Raw genomic sequence first — 20,053 nt, 5'->3', positions numbered from 1 at the left:
TTTTAAGAACAATTAGAACTAACATTGCCTGTCATTGCAAATTACACAATTATAGTTTTTACATGTTTTAGACACATTTTTATCTTTTACTTCTAGAAGTTCACTAGTGCAAGACAGAAGGTCAAAGTGATTTGATTTTAATATACTGTTTTTCTCTTATATTTTTGAGGACATTTCATTTATTTGTTGCAAGTAATATTTGCACCTTTGGTGAAAATTCTCTACTCAAATTATAAAAATAATTTGCATATCGTGCTTCTACTTTCCCTGCTTCTCTATCTGAGAGCATATACTATTGTCCAAAGAAATGAAACAGGTATTTTTAAACACACTTTTCCCTCCCCCCAGCCCTATAAAGAGGATTCACACCTGCTACTTCACAAAGCAGCAATGCAGGAATGTTTTGGAATGGTTGTCTTTGCTTACTCTGTAACACAGCCACAGTCTGTAAGGACTCAAAGTGGCAGGGTCAGCTGATTTCAGCCCAGCTTCCTCCTCCCTCCTTCCTCTTTTTCCCTCTGGATTCACCCATATCAAAGTATAAACAAATTGCTTCCCCTTCTTACTGCTTGAAAAAAATCAGTATTCAATGTTAGCAAACTAAACAAAGGGCGTGTTGTCTTCCTTATTCTCATCACTGCCTGGTACTACCGTGATTGCTAGTAAGATACTTGGGACTAGAACACAGGGTAGAGATGTCAAAAGAAGGTTACACAGTGTGGAGAGCTCTTATCTCCAGACCTCTTAATTTCTGCTCCACTGTTACTCTCTTTCTATTTTATCGATTTGTAAGCTGACTTCTAGGCTATGAGCCTTTTGAGAGAAGACTATCAGATACAGTATTGTGCTTATACCAACATAATAAATCCTACAATCTAATTGAAGCTTCTAGACATTAGTGCAAAATAAACTAAAGTAGTACGAAGAAGAATAAAGTTCTTCTGCCAACTGTCCTTGGGTGACACATAGAAAACAGAGAGACTAATGAACAGTAATTATGAATACATAGATATATATTCTCTGAAGGTGTATGTATAGGTGTGTGTACATATATATATACACACACAATTTATCATGTTTGTTTATTTTTCATTCAGATTCCTCATTAAGGTTGATTTTCCAATCCACCTGCTGAGGCTAGCTGCAAAGGAGAGTCTCTGTTAGAGGAATGGAAACCCCAGTGACTGGACAAGCATTTTTAATGGCCAAGGAGAACAGACCACTGATCACGTGCAAGGAAACCCTCTCCTGAAGTGCCATTCAGGGAAGTAAACAACAACAACAAAATCCAACAACTCTCAGAGAGCCTGGAAAGTTCGAAGTCCTCCTACTTCCCTGAACTCCAGGTTAGGTTAAAATAGCAGCAGTTCATGACTGCAGGATTGCAATCCAGCAATTCCATGGGCAGGGATCTCTCAGGATGGAAGTTGATTGACATTCATTGTGCGGACAAGGAAGCAAATAGGCATTCTGTAACAAATCCTCTGATTCAGACTTTGATACCCAAGGCTGATCTCAAAGGCTGCTCAGAAAGACAAAAAGGCTCATTTCGGCTAGGATCTTGCAGAAGAATACTTGAATTTCAGAGCAATCTGGAAACCAAAAAGGGAAGCAAGTGCCACAGAATGTCAGGGATGCTTTGCTGACCAAGGTTATCTTGGAGCAGTTTTATATCATACAAAGGCCTAATATAGAACAATTAAAAAAAAATAATCCTAGTTTATTTTACCTGACAAATACAGCACTTTGGAAATCACTTAAGGGCTAAACAAATAATAGAGGCAAGACTCCTGAACTTATTTTCTGCAGAACTCAAAAAAACCCCTTGGGCATTGACTACTATGAAGCTTTTTTTTTTTTGTGCAAGTAAACACAGAACTGTCTTCATGAGTCTGAAGACAGTCGATACAGCAAGCATGAGTTTACCCTGTTTCAAGTCCATTCACTAACAATTTGTATTTACAATTCCACAATTATTGAAGCCCTTTTAACAAAAACATTTCTTAACTACAGTATGAAGTTTTAACGAGGTTAACTTAACCTGGCTAAGATTTCAGAAAGCAAGTATCTATTTTTCAGTACCACATTTATTTTATGCAGAGCCTTCCCATTTAAACTGTTTCCTACTAAAGCCTCTAAACACTTCAAAATGTCTTCTGCTAGGAAATAGAGCCAAGAAAAGCACATCAGTACCATTTTAATACTTCTCAACAAAGACCTGTATTGCTATTATTGGGAAGGAAAAAAAAAAAAAGCATTACGATGCTGATAGAACACACTGTAGACAGATACACAAACTAAACTTAAAATTTCCTAAAGTTGGGAATATCTTCCTAAAGTTAAGAATACGTTCCTGTAGATTATAGTTCTCACCGCCTTCTTTTGCCAAAACTGTTCACCTGGTTCACCCAAGTTTTCCAGTTACTTGATTTCTACCTAAAAGGAGATATTTTTAATGTCTTTTTAGCTATCATCAAACTTTAGGGGGCTTTTTTTTTTTTTTTTTTTAACTTTAAGAATTAAGACCATTCTAAAACTGCGGGTTATTTCAAATAATGCCAGCATCAAACCTCAAACTGGCACAGTTGCAGTCTTCACTGAGGACCAGATCCTTTGAACAGTTTAAGAAAAGAAGGCAACACCACAATTGGGGGGGGGGAATGCTTTTTGCATGCACACATACTTTTTAATAGAAGAAAAATAAAACTGTATGTCCTTGCGGTTTCACTTCATATTCTTCACACTTGGCATCAACAGCAGTTACAATAATTCTGACATTTAAATTAACAACATCCCCTTTGCTGTTTTGTGACTGGATGATTCATCCTAAAGCAACATCGGTTGTTTCAAAAAGTGTAACAATGTTATTAGTGCTAAGGCTAGCAGGCCAATACACTACAGATTTTAAAAAGCCAACGAATGTTAGGTAAAATACACCATACAGTATCTTCCCGCTGAAAACAACTGCAATAAGTAGAAAGTCCACCTTGCTTCAAATTACAACACTAAGAATAATGTTCCAGCCCTACAGAGGTTCTCATAAAACATACAACAGAAAGTTAATACAAACTTTCATCATGCTTGGGTTTCATCAACAAGCTTTTCTTCCAAATACCACGTGGCTATTGAAGTATCACCATTCCTACATTCAATCCATTTTAAAGACTACTGACTTAAGTTGATATTTTGAGTAAAAGGAAAGATGCCAGTCTTCTTGTTGAGGTACAAACTGAGGTTTCCTACTAACATCTAGATTACATAAAGCTTCTGAATAGTATACAAGCAAGCAATTCCCTAGAAGACTTGGAACAGGGATCTCACATTTGCAAGAGAACTTGCCAAAGACCTATAAGAGATCTTGAAAAGCACGGGGACAAGAACATAGCTCATTTGGCTAACATACTCAGGTCTTTTTCTACTGTAAATTATGGCGTCCATTACAATCGAAAAGCTGCTTGCTGTACTGCCAAGAAAGAGCCCATAAGTATCCGTTTCTGGAAGGGCAGAACACACACGGTGCACATTCTCAGTAAGGCCTTAGAGCAAAGGGGTATTTCCAGAGGCTCTGCCGCTTAAATGAAGAGCTGAAAGCAAGCGTGTCAGAAGTAAGTAGATCAGCTGTGGCAAAGGACTAACTCAGGGAAGTGTATTGACCATGGAATAAGAAGTACGCCAAACAAAGCACTGCCCCATTAAGTTGAAGACCCATCACTTCTCATTCATCACAAGAAGGTCAGCATCTGAATACCTCCAAGCAGTAAAGTCAGATGAGAAACAGCCTGCTGGATTTCCTGCTCTCAGGGCAGTACACCACAGAGGCTGCCTGCTCCGGTACTTTTCTGGCAAGCTGTCTTCTACAGGCTTAATCACACCTGTCAGCAAATGCACAAGTTCTACAAGCTCTTCCATCGCTATCGCCAACAGGAAAAGATCTTGCACAGTCATTCCCAGCACAAGGAGAGAGAATTCTAGCCCAAGCAGGACATTGCTGTTGCTAGTGTACATACCCGTTTCACCTGCCTTCCTGGACAATGACTTTGCATTTCCAGTGCCACCAAAGTGCATTTCCTACATTAAATGCAAAGTGCCCAACACAGTGAAAACATCTCTCTTTGCATATTGGATGGGTCCTTTCACTTGAACAGAGTATCTGGTCAATAGTGGAATTATCCATTTCTTTTTTTAAGAAACATCTCCATGGAGTATACAATGAAAAGCCAAGCACGCATGCGTCTGAGGTATAATTCAGCAGGTATCAGCATAAAAGAAAGTGAGCAGCACGGCTAAGAGATTCCATTTTCTTAGCCTCAAGACAGGATAGCCCCCACTCCCTTTTGGAACCAGGAAAAAGCTGTACTTTACTGTCATCTACAGCTGGTAGGAAAAGATGTCTTTCTAAAGCAATATCCTAGGAAAAGGATCTCTGCAACGTAAAAGGCAGTTTAAATGAATGGAACTTCCAGTAATCTCAGCCTATGCTCAACAAGATTTCTACCTGCACTAGCAATTCTGCCCGGTCACAGAAGCCTGAAGAGAAGAAACTGCAGTGAAGGACTGCTTCAGCTGCAGGTCACTGACATGACTCTGGAAATCTTTGTGAAAAGGAAAGAAAAAGCAACCCAGTTAACGGAACTGCTGCTACTCCTTCATCCGAGGCTGAACTGCAACTTCTTAATATGTATATACGTATATATGAAAGATTCAGAAAACTTAGGCAAGCAGGACCAACAGGTGGTGGAACCGTGAGGTGAGCAGTTTTGAGCCTGAAATACCTGTAGCTAGTGCTTATGAGGAAAAGGTGAGAAATTATATGCCCACTGATGACAGGCTTGGAATGCAGTGGTGAGCAGAAGGATTTGGGACTGCAGGATATGGCAGAGCCTTAATAAATGAGCAAGAGCAGACAATTTCCAGAACCACAGATTTGCTCCATAAAGATGGCAATTTTGAGGCTGGAGAAAAATCTCAGGAGTCCTTCAGGCACCTGCAAAGCAGACCCTTCAGAAAGCGGATGCGAAAGAGCATCAAGGTTTGTTTGTAGCCATAAAGATTAATGAAGTCTCAAGATAAGCAGAACAGGATGCCTTAACTGGACTCTTCAAAGACCATGGTTCTCTGTGGAATAAAGCTCTCTAAACCCAGCATTTTGTCCTGTAATGACAGTGTGTTTTTAGACACTTGCCCTGTTCACACACGTTTCTCTAGCAGCCATTTCTGACTACTTACTGTCAGATGGGAGAGTGGACTACATAGACCTCTTGTCTGACCTAGTATCATTGTATGAATAATGTTATGGGCAACTCCTCACTTCTGGAAGAGACTATGACTTGATTGACTTAAGAAATACATTTAGCATCCACACTAATGTTCTTTATTAGGCTAGGAGATGCAGGATTTGTAAATACTATGCAGAAGGGTAAGGCTCTCTTAGATAGCACAGACCTTTAACATTTCTGCTAGCAAGCTTGTTACTAGACAGAACTAGGTTAAACACTGGTAACCTCAAAAAAAAAAAGTATGGAGATCAAGGAAAACATTGAAAGATACAAATAACGAGCAGCAGTACAATGTAGACAAATACTAGCTGCTAAAAACGAAAACAGCGATAACAGCATTGCTAATCAATGGTGACATATGGAAAATACTAAGAAGAAAAGATTGAGGGTCAACTCCAGGAAAACTTGAAAGGAAAAAAACACCAAAGAAGAATTAAACTAGGAAGTGCACAGTTATATGTAATGAAAGAAATCTGTACACAAGCAGATTAATAGACCTGTGAAAGTTCCTCCCTGGTGGAGAGCAAGAGAAAAAAAAAAGTAGAGGTAGTTGAGAACAACTGAAGACTGGAAGATAAATTCCCATCTTCTAGCCATTTGGTGAAGAACACAAGTCATAACATCTTCCCTACAAAATATTAAAGCAAAAATTCTCCATGGTCAAGCACGTGAGCAGTCTCCACGATCACACCATAGATGCACATACAGACAAGCACTGAAAGAACAATTTTTCAATATTGTAAAGGCCAGCCAAACATTTAATCTTAATTTTTCAAAATTCTAACTACAGACATACTGACAGAATAAAAAAAGAGAGGAAACAGATGTACATGTGAACACTCTTCAATATTTTCTAGAGTTGAAAGGAGACATTATAAAGCAAGGAATGGCCAAAGTGCTCAGCTTTTGGCATGCTTCAATTTTGGCCTTATTCCATGTGGTTTTTTCATTTTAATTTTTTTGAAGTTTGGTAATATAGGAAAAGGAAGAAAAACAATGTAATAATTTTTGTTTTTTTAATCTCCTCTACTACTGAATTTTTAGATTAACTGAAAAATCAGTCAAGTGGTTATTCTGTTCTTATTTCCCTTCCCCTGCTCTCCTCTCTCCATGTTTTCACTGCAGAGCACATAAAGTGAAAGTCTCCAAGTAAAAACAATTTTACATTAAAAAGCATCTATATTTAATAAAATATTATTAAAAGAAGCACATGCTGAAAGAAACGGGAATCCTGAGCATTCAGTTCTGGTAACCTGTATGTTAGTCTTGCATGCAAAAAACACCGCACTTCAGGTTAAAGGACATGGTATTATTACTACTTATCTGTGTAATAATAATAAATACTAAGAGTCAATTTCAAAAGGTAACTTCCTTTAGGAAGTCTTTAGGTGGTACTTTCTGATTCATACTGCTATCAATTTTGAGTTATACTACGGCAGCGTTGAGCCCACCCTATGGGAATCTTTTCCATTTATTGGGAATTCTGAAGATCACATCAGAAAACAATAAATTGTCAAAGCATCAGCTATATCTTAGTAACATGAATATACTTAAAGCAGCTTGTTTGGCATGCGTATCTTCTTCCAAATTTTATCTTTGCTTTGCAGTTCACATAAGGGAATGTTACATGAATAGGAACATGAAAAAATTACTTACTCTTACTAAAAGAATCACTTATTCATAAAAAAGCCCCACCTGAAGCATGGTATATTTCCACTTAATCATATCTTTTTCTGAATGTGTACAGGAACCATCAAAAAAGCTGTCACTTCTTTACCAGTAAACAGTTGCTTTTGTTAGATTACCCCCGCCCTAAAAAAATGCGGATTTCCGTGTTCAAAGATTATAATTAGTAAGCATCACCATTATACTGCTTTGAAGTCTACCATACAAAAAAATCCTGGCAAGGCTTTTGGCCCTCATTTTTTATCATTCACAACCAATTTCACAATACTCAGTTTAAGGAAAAATAATAAAAGTCATTCAGGTGTAATATACACCTCTGTTGAGGTATATGGTTGATGGCTAGTCCTTTCTAGCCATGTGAAATAGTGCAGACCTACAGTAAAAATTTCATCTACACAGACCTACTAGAGAATTTCACAGAATATTTATATATACAGTAAGTGAGGTATGGATTCTAACAGAGACACCCATACATTCATTTCATCAATACAATTGCTATCTCCAGACATTAATTTTATTTATCACGAGAGGCCTTTATAAGCTAAACGTACATTCACAAAACAGATATGCACACACCTTTACATATGAATAATTATGTAAAACAGGGTCCCTTACTGTTCTCAGGTCTGCAAAAATACTGCAGTCATGAATTAAACATCACCTTCCAAAGTTCTGTTTTGTGCCTGCTCTGGCAAGGTTTCTGGGAACACCGATTAGAATCTGAATAGCTTTACACATTACCTCCAACCTTAGGCCCACCAGCTGATCCTGGCTTTCTTGCACTGTTTGAAGGATTTCCTGGCTTTTTAGGTGCCGGAACCTTGAAGGCTGAAGCAGCTGATGACGGCCTATTTCCATCCACTGATTCTTCATCATCAAAGCTTTTGTCTAGAAAAGGATACATTAAATAAAAATACAACTATTAGACTGGACGTATATATGTTTCTTAACCAACTATTTTGCTTCACATTTCACAAAAAATTCACAAAATGCATAAATAAAACCAAATATTTATCACTCTGTCCTCTGCCTCTGACCTAGGAATAAAATGACAATGAGAAATAAACAGCATTTTCTACATCTTAAGTTCTTATGAAATATTAGTTTGCCTTCATAATCAACCACTGTAAAACTGAGCATAAAAATGAATCCTACGCATTCATTCCCACAAAGGGAAAATGTCTTTGCACAGATTGAATATTTTTGCCCATTTCTGAATATTTTCCCCCAAAGGAAAGCCCTTAATATAATTTTTATCATTCCAGTCTACCAAAGACAAACACTTCTCCCTTTTTTTCTTTTACTCATGCATGCATTTTCTGCTACACATCCTCCCACAATGTGTCTAACCAGCACTCCCTGTTTCTCTCCTTCCACCCAGATTTTTCAACTTACAATCACAGATCCTCTTGCAGATCAGCCGCCTCATTCCTCCGATAGCTCTTCAATCCCCTCACCCTAGGACAGACCCAGCACCTCACATGGCCACACGCAATAAATTCTCGATACTAATCAAAGATTCTATCAAAAACTGCTCGCAAACACCCTAGAGCCACCACTGAGATTTGTGCCGGCATCTTTCTCTCCCTTCCCCACACTAGGTGCTGCACAACCAATGAGCTGCAAGGTGACATCATCTTCTGGGAGCCACCGCCAGAGGAAAAGGTGAAAATTCTCCATGCAAATAAATTCATTCCCACACACGGTATTTGCCACTATTCCAATCCCTCATTAAAAAAATTAGACAGGCAGACAATACTCCAGGGTTTGCACTCCTTTTTCCTATGATTTCAGGTTTGTGTATTTCAAGAAAGAAATTCACCTCTAGTGACTAAATAAAATACTCTCAATACAAAATATTTAGCCTTCAAAAAAAACCCCAACATATTCCAACAGTAGAATGTAACAGTTTCTCAATCCACTTGGGGAAGAAGGATTTATTTATAGGTTTGAGCACAGAGAACATACCAGCATATGGTCCCTGTAATAAATAAAATGGGCGAGGCTAAGACACAGCTGCACTACAGTAATGAAAGACCAATTTAGCATATTACCTGCTCTAAACCCTGCCATTTCTAAAAAAAATAAAATTAATTGCAAACCTTTATCATCTCTGGAATGGTGACTATTCACCCTTTGCTTATTCAGAACTTGCTCCCAGTGAAACGTCAACTATATTTAATAATACGGCCTCCCAAAGGAAGGCAGATTTCATTAAAAGGGTCAAGCAAGGTTTTGTCCAACAGCATTTGCAGCACCATCAAACGTTAGAACACCCTGCATTTAACATGTCCGAGATAACGGCTGCTATAGTTAGTGCATTTTTCTAGTATTAGAGAAAAGCTGTGTGCTGCACTAACAAATCTTCATGCTTAAAGAAACAAACCACCACAAGAAACATGTGGATGTACATTGACAATTTTCAGGAACATTATTTCCTTTTCTCCTACAAACACTGATTTTTAAGAGAATCTCGCTAAGAATAATCACGTTTGGATATGTAAACTCTCAGAATTGGGGAAAAAGCATCAGCTTCCCCCCCCACTAGCCTGTGTGTTGCCATGGAAACAGCACTCCCGCTCAGCATACAGGCTGAGGCAGAATACATTTTGATTCCTGCTGCTTTTACTCTTGGTATCTTAAATAGAACCAGACATCAAGATTTTTGAACAGGGAAAACCACTAATCCAAGTGCCAGATTAAGTGCAATGAACTATAATAGAAGCGTAAATAGTAATGGTTAGTATCTAGGATACCTGCATCATTGCAGATAATTTTAAAATAGCCCTGAGAAATATCTTGTAGATTTTTAAACAGCATGAACGGATCAACATTGACACATAAACAGGCTATCATAAAAACTGATTAAAAGTGAAAACATGCTTTTCAAATAAAAATGGTTTTGTTGCTGCTTTTTTGAAGTTGATAACGAAACAGGCTAGACTTTCATGTTACTATCCAACAGCACTACAATGCAGCATTAATATGCAAATATTGCACAAGAAGCCTTAAAAAAAAAAAAAGTTATTTGCAGTACAATCTTAAAAATACTAAGTGAGCATTTGCTCATTTATGCAACACCTCCTAATCAAAAAACCCTAAACAATCCCAAACAACTGTGTACTTTGGGAACCAAAGGCTCAGATAAATTAATTTTATTGTTGCCAAGCTATTCATTACAAAAGAGTATTGAAGATGGACAATTGTAGAAGTTACTGCTCAACCCCAAAATGCACAAATAGAGTTTCAGAAAAATGCAAATGCAAACCTCCCAGCTACTGACACGTTGTGTAAATTATAGGACAATATATTAAACACCGGTCTGGTAATACTGTCAAATTCCTTTGCCTAGTTAAAGAATATTTTTTCACACATTTAAAACATCGTTAACACTGGATTAAAAACCTACACCACAAAGTAGTTGCATACAGTTTCTTAGTCCACATAAAACACACCTCTTAAAATAAATTCTTTTTTTTTTTTTAAATGCGTAAGTGTTTTTGAACGACTTAGAACTGATCTTAACCACTGATACAAGGGTGTTCTTAACTGGACTTCTCATGATCTATGTTAAAATAAATTAGAAATTAAAGTACAGTCACTAGAAGTGTTCCAAAATTACAGCACAATACCATAAATGTATAAAATTAATGGGTGAAAAGGATCTGTTTTAATTCTATCAATGCTAAAGTGATAACACAGCTGAGTTTCTTTTGTTGTGGGTTGGTTGGTTTGTTTTAAAATAAACATAAGCAGGAAAATTTCGTACTGTCTTTTACAGAAACCAGAGGGTTTCCCCACCCTTTTGGGCCTTTATGCTTTTATTTCCCTAGGCTTTAACAACATAACCCCAAGTGATCTTTAGGGACATTCCATTTTCAGAAAGATGCTTAATAGTATTTGTGAAGATCTGAAACCTGAAGTCTGTATTTATAGCAGTTAATGAAACAAAAGCATTATATTTGCATCCAGTGTGATGTGCTTTCCACGTGCTCTCACTCATGTGCAATGATACACTTGTTTGTAGCTCTTATAAAAGCATTTCCATATACTTCAGCATACAGAACCCCAGCTGGAGGTATAACTGGTACTCTGCAGGGTATAATCAAGGTGCAGTTCTGCTCAAGGCAGCTGAGCCAAACTTGTTTACTACATGCCTTTGGTTAGCCAATGGACCAGGGCTGGGGCTCCTGACTGCCAACATGCAGAGTGTGATGAGGGTTGTACTGTCAGTACCAAACTGTGACTGTAATGTTAGTTTCATGCACTCTGCAAACAAAATTCATTTCTACAGCAGAAGTCATAAAAGCCTAAATGTAACTGATAGATTTGTTTTGAAATATCTGAAAGATGCAAACAGTTTTTTCATTCTAGAATGCCGATAATCTTCATTCAAGGTAATTTTAAAGGCCAAACACTTTCAGTGTATCAGATTTTACATATGCAAATACACCTGACAGCTGAGAAAGCACTATCCAAACAGCATTTTACAACAAAGCTCTAAGCTACTAAAGAACAGGAATAAAAAGCTGTATGAATTGCTAGCAATGTACAGAACATGTTAAATGAAAAACAATTAATGAAAGACACTGAACCTCAGTTAAATCTCGTAAGACTGTTCTTGTACTCTATACCTTTGTTTTAAATCACAATGGGTAAGAAGAGATAAGCACACCCCATGGGTAAGAGCTTGGAAACTAGTATTGCCAAAATCTCCTGAAGAAACCTGATGAGCAGCATATGTTCTCACTCTGGTACAAGTTCTTTTCCAGATGAACAACTTTAAACCGGGGGGGGGGGGGGATTCAAGAAAAGATTGTTCTTATATTCAGAAAGCTAGAAACCCAAGATTCAACTTCTAAGCATTACAAGTTTTCTCTTCTAATAGAGGAAAGAGATCTGTACCACAAAGAAGTGTTCTGCAGGTACTATGCAGCAAGTGAACTAGTATCAATGAACTGCTGTGCATTTCTACAAAACATTTCAGAGGAGTCAAAGGATTGTTTCTAGTAACCCTCCCCCCCAACCAACCTGTATCACACATCAGACCCTAGAGTTTACCACACTTTCAAAACATGGGGTTCACCAAAGTTATTCTAAGATTAAATCCTGACACACCTGTTCAATTAGAAACAGACCAAAACTCTGAACCATCACAAGGGTTTAAATACTAAAATTCTTAAGAAAAACTATGCAATTTGAACTAAAAATAACAAAAAGGTACAGGATATGTTTGTGCCTTGTAGCATTAGGCTTGGGGGCCAGATTACAAATACATAGTATCTGTTTTTCAAAGTATTCCGATATATCAAAGGATAAGGATTTACAATCAAACTTGATACTCAAAGACCATTCTAGTACCTCCAATGCTGAAAACTTCTAAACAACCTATTTAACTGCAATTTGGTTATAGAGCAATAAGGGTAATTACAGATGTAGCCAGAGATAAAGGAAAATCTAAAACATTTCATATCTAGAAAAAAAATATTTTATTATTAAATTAAATTAAAATATATTTATTGTTACGGCAACTCAAGCCTTTAACTTAGGTGGTCTTAAGACTCATAGAATTAATGTGACATTTCATATCTAACATTTTGTAAGCCACAGTCAATAACAGAAGAAAGAAATATACGATCATCTGCACAGCTGTGGAAATAGAAAATCTGTATTCTGTTTGTGCTACTCAGAGGCAGACAACAGAAGTTAACTGATCTTAAAGCAGATCCCCAAGTAACACCAGAGGGGCAAAAAAATCTAGATCCCCTGCAGTAATGCTAAACTAAAACTGGCCATAAAGGCAAATCTCAGTACTGTATCAGTATCGACACCTTGCATACCTAACGCTACTAGGGTTGTAAATACCAACTTGCAGTATTTTAAATTAGACTGAAAAGAGTCAAACCAGAGAACATAGTATCTTTAATAAAACTGCTTTTAAACTTTGACTTTTGTTAAAAATGTGCCTTTCCTATATCCATTTTTCTTTCCAGTATTGCTAACAGATACTAAATGTTTCACTGCTAACAGTTCCTCTTTCACACCACTGTTTATAATGACATGATTGCAAAATCGTGCCCAAGCAAAACAATGACAAGTAGATGAACTCCTTACATTTTTCAAGTCACTCCCACATCCTGTGCCTACCAAGACACTGACTGCCAGTCTCCCTTCAGTGATTTACAAACATAGACTGCATCAATTACTTGGAACATCTGGGACTGGATCATTAGCTCAATTCCAGATGAACTGGCACAGCCTACAACAATTCCTGTCAAGCATGAAAATGAAGCCGCAAGCACTACAGATGCATCAGGTTAGTTGATCCTTCTAATCCATACTTCAAGCAAATGCCCCACATCATTTAGTGAGCACTTTATCCCTTAGACATCAGGCATCCCATACAGCCCGAATCTGTTTGTCCCGACACAAAGGACAGGATTCATTTGCCTAAGCACAGTCATCTAAAACCAGTTTAGACAGTCCTGGGTATCCTGTCTGGCTGCCAGCTGACATTCCAGAAGGGCACAGATCTCTTGCAGGTCTCCCTTATTTGCTCCATGTGGCTAGTATGGATACTGAAGGCACCTCAAGTGGCACTAGATGCCTACATCTGGGTAGCTGAATCGCACCTAAGATGCTTTATATCTACCATAAAGGCGTAATTCCTGAGCATTCTCCCTGTACCACAGCAGGCAGAAGGATCTTGAACCATTAGGACACAAATTCCCATTCAAAAACAAATCTGCTTCCCACAATGACGGAGCATGGTTCTTCAGAAGATGACAGAGTGTAGTGACAGAAGTAACAGGAGGCCACTTACCGATGGATTTAACTTTACTTCATGGTACCTCCTTTGTTTCTCTTTGCATTCCTGAAGGAGGCAACTGTACCTACAATTCAGGGCTGGCAAACAGTTCTCATGTTCTGTGCAACACATTCTGACACTCATCAGCAAAATCCCAAACTCTTACCAAAAGATACTCCTCCTCCTTCCACTGTAACCTCATGGGGCAGGGATATAAAATACCAGTGACAAAACGAGCTAAATAATACAACTTGGTTCAAAAAAACCCCAATGTACTAAAGCCAATTGTGAAGCCAAACGTATTTCTTCACATGCTAGTTTTTCAGGCAGTTCCAGTGGACTAGTGTCTTTAAAAAAAGCATAAAAAGCAGCAAGCACAGGGAGCAACAGTCAGTAACAGGAATGAGGCGAATATTTATCAGTTAAATTTACACTGTTGATCCAATCTCAAATTCTGGTAAAGTTCCCCTAACTTTTCAACAAGCAAAGCGGACTACAGCTCTCCTACATTCCACCGATCAGCTACAGCACACTGAAAGAGGCTCATGCCAGATGTGCTTTTTTTGTTGTTGTTCTGGTTGGGGGGGGGATGTTTGTTTTTAAATGAATCTAAATGAATAGGGCAAAAGAGAAGAAGGGAAAACTGGAAAGAAGAGACTAGACTTGATAGAGACAGTTAGGAAAGAAATACTTAGGAGTGGTGATGGCACTTGCCACAATAATCATCCACATTTCTTACAGGTTTATTCTAATGATACTAATAATTTATCCATTTCCCTCAATAGTTTCATGAAGGAATATGTTCAGAAAAGATTTGTCAGAAAAAATATAACATATTCCAGTAGTATTTTCCTAACCCCAATGAAACACTAGTCTTACAGTTCATCTTACTATTGTGTGGCTGAAAGACAAGATTTAAATACAGGTTTCAAACAAAGCTGCAAGATGTCAGAAAAAGCAGCTGAGCTAATTTCACTCCCAAAGCTTCACCCTGATTTCTAGTTCTGGAATGTCTTCTTTAAGCCTAAGTAAATTATTTTCTCATTTTTACCTATTAAAGTTGAAGACAGTTTCTGCAAGTCTTGCTATTTTTTACCTTTGTAGCATCTGTAAAATTATTTCCACAGTCCAATTAAATTTGTTAAAATAAATAAATAAATCCTTTAGTCAGTTTTAAATTCTTGCAATTGGACTTCGTTATACATTTCCCAAATGCTACTCAGAGCAACTTACTGAAAACTGCAGATGCAGTCAATACTACTGTACTTCAGAAATCACCAATTTCACTTAATTTACAGCTTTCCTCAGGCATGTTCAATAGTCTTCTGAATCAACACCTAATAGCCTGTAACTTATTAGTAACCAAAACACAATTTTATCAGTAAAGAGGGAAGAGAAAGATAGCCACGGGCTCCAGAACTCATGACAAGGCAACACCTAAAATAGGATTCAAGATTAAATACCAAGAACTTAAAAAAAAACAAAAAAAACAAACAAAAAAACCCCCACAAAACCCAAAACCCCCCCACAACCAACCACACCCCAAACCAGTATATACCTACTGTTGTTGTTCTTCAACATTTGTACTGTTATTGCTTTAGGACACACCGAGCCACACTGCAGTATGCCCAGCACTGAAATGTTAACAAGTGATGTGTCTTTTGGGCAGGGTGAAGGAAAAAAGTGTAGTAAGGACATAAGCATGCTTTGCAGAAGAAATTAAAGACTGATAATTTCTGACAATTATAGGTTGACTCAGTAGCTGTAACACAGAAACTGATGGGAATACTCCTCTGTTTTAGCACAAAATAAAATATGCCTACCTCAGCAGAGGTGTTTTGCTCTCCTGTGAAGTGTTAGAAGTAAAGCTGAGAGGGGCAGTAACTTCTGAAGCAATCAAGACCTCTGGTAAATGAATGAGTACTCCCCCAGAAAGTCTCCCTATCCAGACACTGATTAAAATGAACTTAGGTAGTTCACTTTAAACAGTAATAACCGGGAAAAAAAAAAAATTAAAGGCTTGAAGACAACTTTTACTCAATGCCTGGTAAATCTGTGAGCCACAAAAGAGATTCATCATTTGTATCAAAAGTTATGGTTTATTCAACTGTTGTAGCCTGTCTGAATTCAGACCTCATTTTTGGCCTAACACTTCACTCTGTTGCTTAAGTTGCCCTCTAAAAAATCCACCACTTCAAATATTTTCTTGAAGTATAAGCCCTGCTATTCATCTTTAAAATATTCTGCAATTCAACAGCTAGTCTTTGCTCAGTAGGCCTGGTGTCATTACTGTCTTCATTACCTAGGCTCCTGAAGTAATTTTATTTTTTTCTTCACAGATTTCCTTTGCTTGTACATTAAGTATTTACTCTCAATAGCACCAGTATTTTCTTCAGTGAATCTAATGACCTGTTTTAAAACCAATATACTTAATATGAAAACACATTATATTTAGAATGCACTAACCATAAGCTACAATAATATGACTAGCATTATCGATGTATTTAAGTTCAGAAAAGTGAGAAAAAAGGACCATCATTTTAGTATCTGTAGCTAAGTCAATGAAACACCTGATACCCATTGAGGAAGAAACCATTCATGGCATTTCCAATACTTAACTCATTCACACAGAAACACTTAAAAGTTTAATGATGTGATTTTTCAAACTATCAATTACATCACAGCAAAGGTAAGAGAGGCAGACATAAGGACCATGTTCATTCACCCTTAACATATATCACATCTGTATGTGATAGCGAAGGGCCATATGATATGTATCATATAATATCAATACGAAGGGTTACTAACAGTGAGCTTAAACTGTCATTTACTATTAGAGGCTGACAGTGACAAATTTACTTCTATCATCAGAGAAATTATCTCAGTAGCAAACACTCACATTACTTTTTAGTGTAGCCAATTTCTGTGCGTTAAACTCTGTATGTTGAAAACTTCAAATGGCAATGCAGATTCACAAATAAAACATACGTCCTAGAAGCAGAAAGTGTAATAGGAACACACAGCAGAGAAGATGTAGGTAGAAACATTTCTTTTTCTACATTTACTTTAAATCCCTGTAGTTCAGGAATTAGAAGATGAGACTAATCTCTGAACATGACAACATGCACACCACAGCACAGAATAAAAGGGGTTGTTAAGGGTCTTTGAGCTCGCTGACCAACCTGTTGTCTACCTCACATATTCAGAAGTGGAGATTAAGAAGTTATGGCAAATTATTTTTAATTTACTCTCAATGCTGCAACTTCACTATAGGTGGCAAAACCTGTGGCTTTAAGAGGATAGACTCTCCTCAAACTGGGCTTCTTACAAGAAGCTAAAAAACTCACATCAGATCTGGAAAATCCGAAGTGTCTGGTATATAGCTAAGCAGCTTTAGTAGCTGCCATTTCTCCTCTTCTTTTGTGAGAGCATCAACCAATCCCAAAATAGTCCATTCTGATTGCTTCCCTCAGTGTTTCTAAATATTTTGCAAAAATCAACTCAACACCGCAAAGAGATTTTAGACAAAAACAATCTACACAGAAATGCTCTTGACCTTTAAGTTTAATAGCAAACCTTCTATCATATAAGTGGATTGACCAAAGGACTTTTATCAGGTCACCACACAAAACAATCCCTAATGATAAAAGAGTATTTAGTCAAATATAAATCTACTTCTGCTAATTTTTTAGGTGGCCACAGAACATCATGCAGCTCTTGACATTTGATGAAAGCAACAATATCTACTTTGATGAAAGTAAGTTTCTTCTGCAGGCTGTTAAGAGCTTTGTTCTATATCTTCATCCCTTCTCCTCACCTTTCCTCAGGCTCCAACTATCCACAATTTTGAGGGCTTTTAAGTGTTTCTCAGTTGAAGAGGAGAATTTTCATATCAATTAAATACATGCAAAACTGTAGCAGAGAAATTTTAAACTACTAACCGTGCAAACCTTGTTGCCTATACTCCATACAGCTATGAAACTCCTTTGAGTTTTAAATTGTAGTTACTTCTTGTAAGAATCTACAGGCATAGCTGGTTTTCAAAAGGCTCTTTCAAGTTAAGTACTGCTCCTTCCTGCTGTTGCTACAAAAGCATATTTTGATGAAGGAGTTGGGAAAGGAAAGAAGGGACAAAACCCAAAACACAATTCTTTAAAACTAAGGTACTTTTGTAAACACAATATACAAAGCGGCATTTCTGATTCAGGTGAATACTACAGCAGAACCTTCACCTCTGAAGGCATTTCAGACACCTGAAATGATCCAATTATAGCTTATATTTGCTCATCAGTATTTACTACTGTAAGACTTTATTAAAAATAACACATAACAGTAAGAAAAATCTCCTCATATTTAACAGATAACAAAGATGAAAATTAAACTGCAATTAGTCATGTGAAAGTGTCTTGCAACATCTGTCAAAGAAAATCCTTACTAGACTTTAAATTTCTCCTTGGGCTGTTGGCAATTCTAACACTTATTTCAAAACGCCCCTTTAAAAAAAAAAAAATAGAGAGAAAAAACCCGTAATATTAGCAATAGTCTAGAATAATCAAAGATGTTTCAAAACAAATAAGGATATCAACTGAAACACCAAAGGATTTATTTTTTTACGTAACTTGTTCTTAAAAACAAATGGAAACAGACTCCAAAAGCAACCAACACTTTCAGATGCCAAATTAAACATATCTGGAAATCTGTTTAGTGGACTGGTGTTTCACATTTAATGAAAACAACAACAACCACCACCATCACCCACACGTTCCCCAGAATTGAACACCAAAAATTACTTGACACTTTAAAAATGTCATTTTCAAACAGGAAGACAAAACTTACTTGTAGTTATTATTCTAGCAGATAAAAAAAAAAATCAAGTGCAGTTATCACTCTAGAATCTATGCTAGTTTTGAGAAAATAATTGTCACAGGTTTGCAGCTTTGTTTTTTTAAGAAATGCTCCGAGTTGCATACTTCTTCCTTGAACTATTTTTTTAATTCACATCAGTGTTGAACCTCACTGCATTCATCTGTTTTCTGAGTAGAAACTGTGTCTTTTCATATAGCACTTGGCTTGTTTACACATTTCCTCCCTCTTCCACTCAGTTGTTTCACTGTCCCCACTGTTCTTTTACTGCTATTAGCAACGGTACATGCACTTTATAGACAAAATACTACTCAGAATCTATGTTTATCACTGGGAATAGCATATGACCTTACCATGAAAAAAACCTTTGCACTGGTTTGGTTCAGAACACCAGTCGAATTGCAAATCATGGTATCTTGTCCTTCCTCTCTCAGGCACAGTGAGTAAAGCCATTTCCCAAACCAATGTGCCCACCAACTGCTAATCATGGAAGAGGAGGGGTGTGGAGCAATTACAGGGAAAGGAGCCAGTGCAGGCCCAGTCAGCATGTTAAAAAAAACAGGCCCAAAGAAGAAGAGAAAAGGGAACAAGCGATGCAATTCTATTCCCCAGAAAAAACTTCTGCTACTACCTAGAAGTTTTTTTTATATCCCCCCAGGAAACAGCTCTGAATGGTACAAAGCACCACAGTTACATCCTGCCCAATTTCTAGGCCGGGATAGTAATTGCTTTATTACCATCATTCACAGGACTCTGTTGGTTTAAAAAGCCTTCTCCCTCCTACCAGAGGAAAGGAAAATCAGAAATACACATCAGAAATGCATATGCACTAAATGTTTTTTTTTAAATCAAGCTAATGTCTCGAACATCACTGTAGCCTCTGTACCTTTAATACGTCCAATTTTTTTTCAGTCAAAAGTAAAATATTAAAGCTGTACAGCACCCACATTTTACAGAAACTACTAATCAGATTAAAGACTTAGGAAGACAGCCTTCCCTCAGAAGAACACCAGGGAATGGAATATTATTGTTCTTGTGCTCTAGGACCATGCATACATTAATGAAGTATTTTGAAAGAAGACAAAACCCGTAATTTGATATGCATATCTAGCAAGATATAAGGATAATTCCTATTCATAAACCAGCCACACACGCTTTATCATCTGAAATCTGACAAATGCTTAAAGTCATGAAACATCATTATATTGTGTGCCATTTAAATAAAAATCCACTAATAAAGACACAGATTTATCTCATTCGTTATATGATTCAAAATAGCATACTTGGTATATACTAGTGCAACAAATGTGCGCACCAAATATGTCCTCTTACAAAGCTGATTATATGCTTTTAGATAGCCTTCAAATACCTTGTGTCTGGTACTGCAATATGTTTAGTACATCTTAAGAAAACCTATGTC

The 20,053-nt window shown here is 37.2% G+C and overlaps 1 protein-coding gene across 50 annotated transcripts in view; it reads right to left on the bottom strand.

Moving 5' to 3' along the window:
- Positions 1–20,053, bottom strand: part of CLASP2 (cytoplasmic linker associated protein 2) — a 157,260-nt gene that overhangs the window by 88,786 nt on the left and 48,421 nt on the right. For 41 of the 50 annotated variants that reach the window (XM_052793778.1, XM_052793446.1, XM_052793530.1 and 38 more), the window contains one exon: positions 7,704–7,850. In XM_052793778.1, coding sequence (XP_052649738.1) covers positions 7,704–7,850 — 147 coding nt within the window. Of the gene's footprint in view, positions 1–7,703; positions 7,851–8,357; positions 8,573–20,053 lie in introns of those variants that run through there. The other 9 variants (XM_052793779.1, XM_052793787.1, XM_052793808.1 and 6 more) reach the window with 3 other exon arrangements.

This window comes from Harpia harpyja, chromosome 1 (genome assembly GCF_026419915.1).
Source record: "Harpia harpyja isolate bHarHar1 chromosome 1, bHarHar1 primary haplotype, whole genome shotgun sequence".
NCBI classification, from domain to species: Eukaryota; Metazoa; Chordata; class Aves; order Accipitriformes; family Accipitridae; genus Harpia; species Harpia harpyja.
This window is presented reverse-complemented; position numbering and strand designations above follow the sequence as displayed.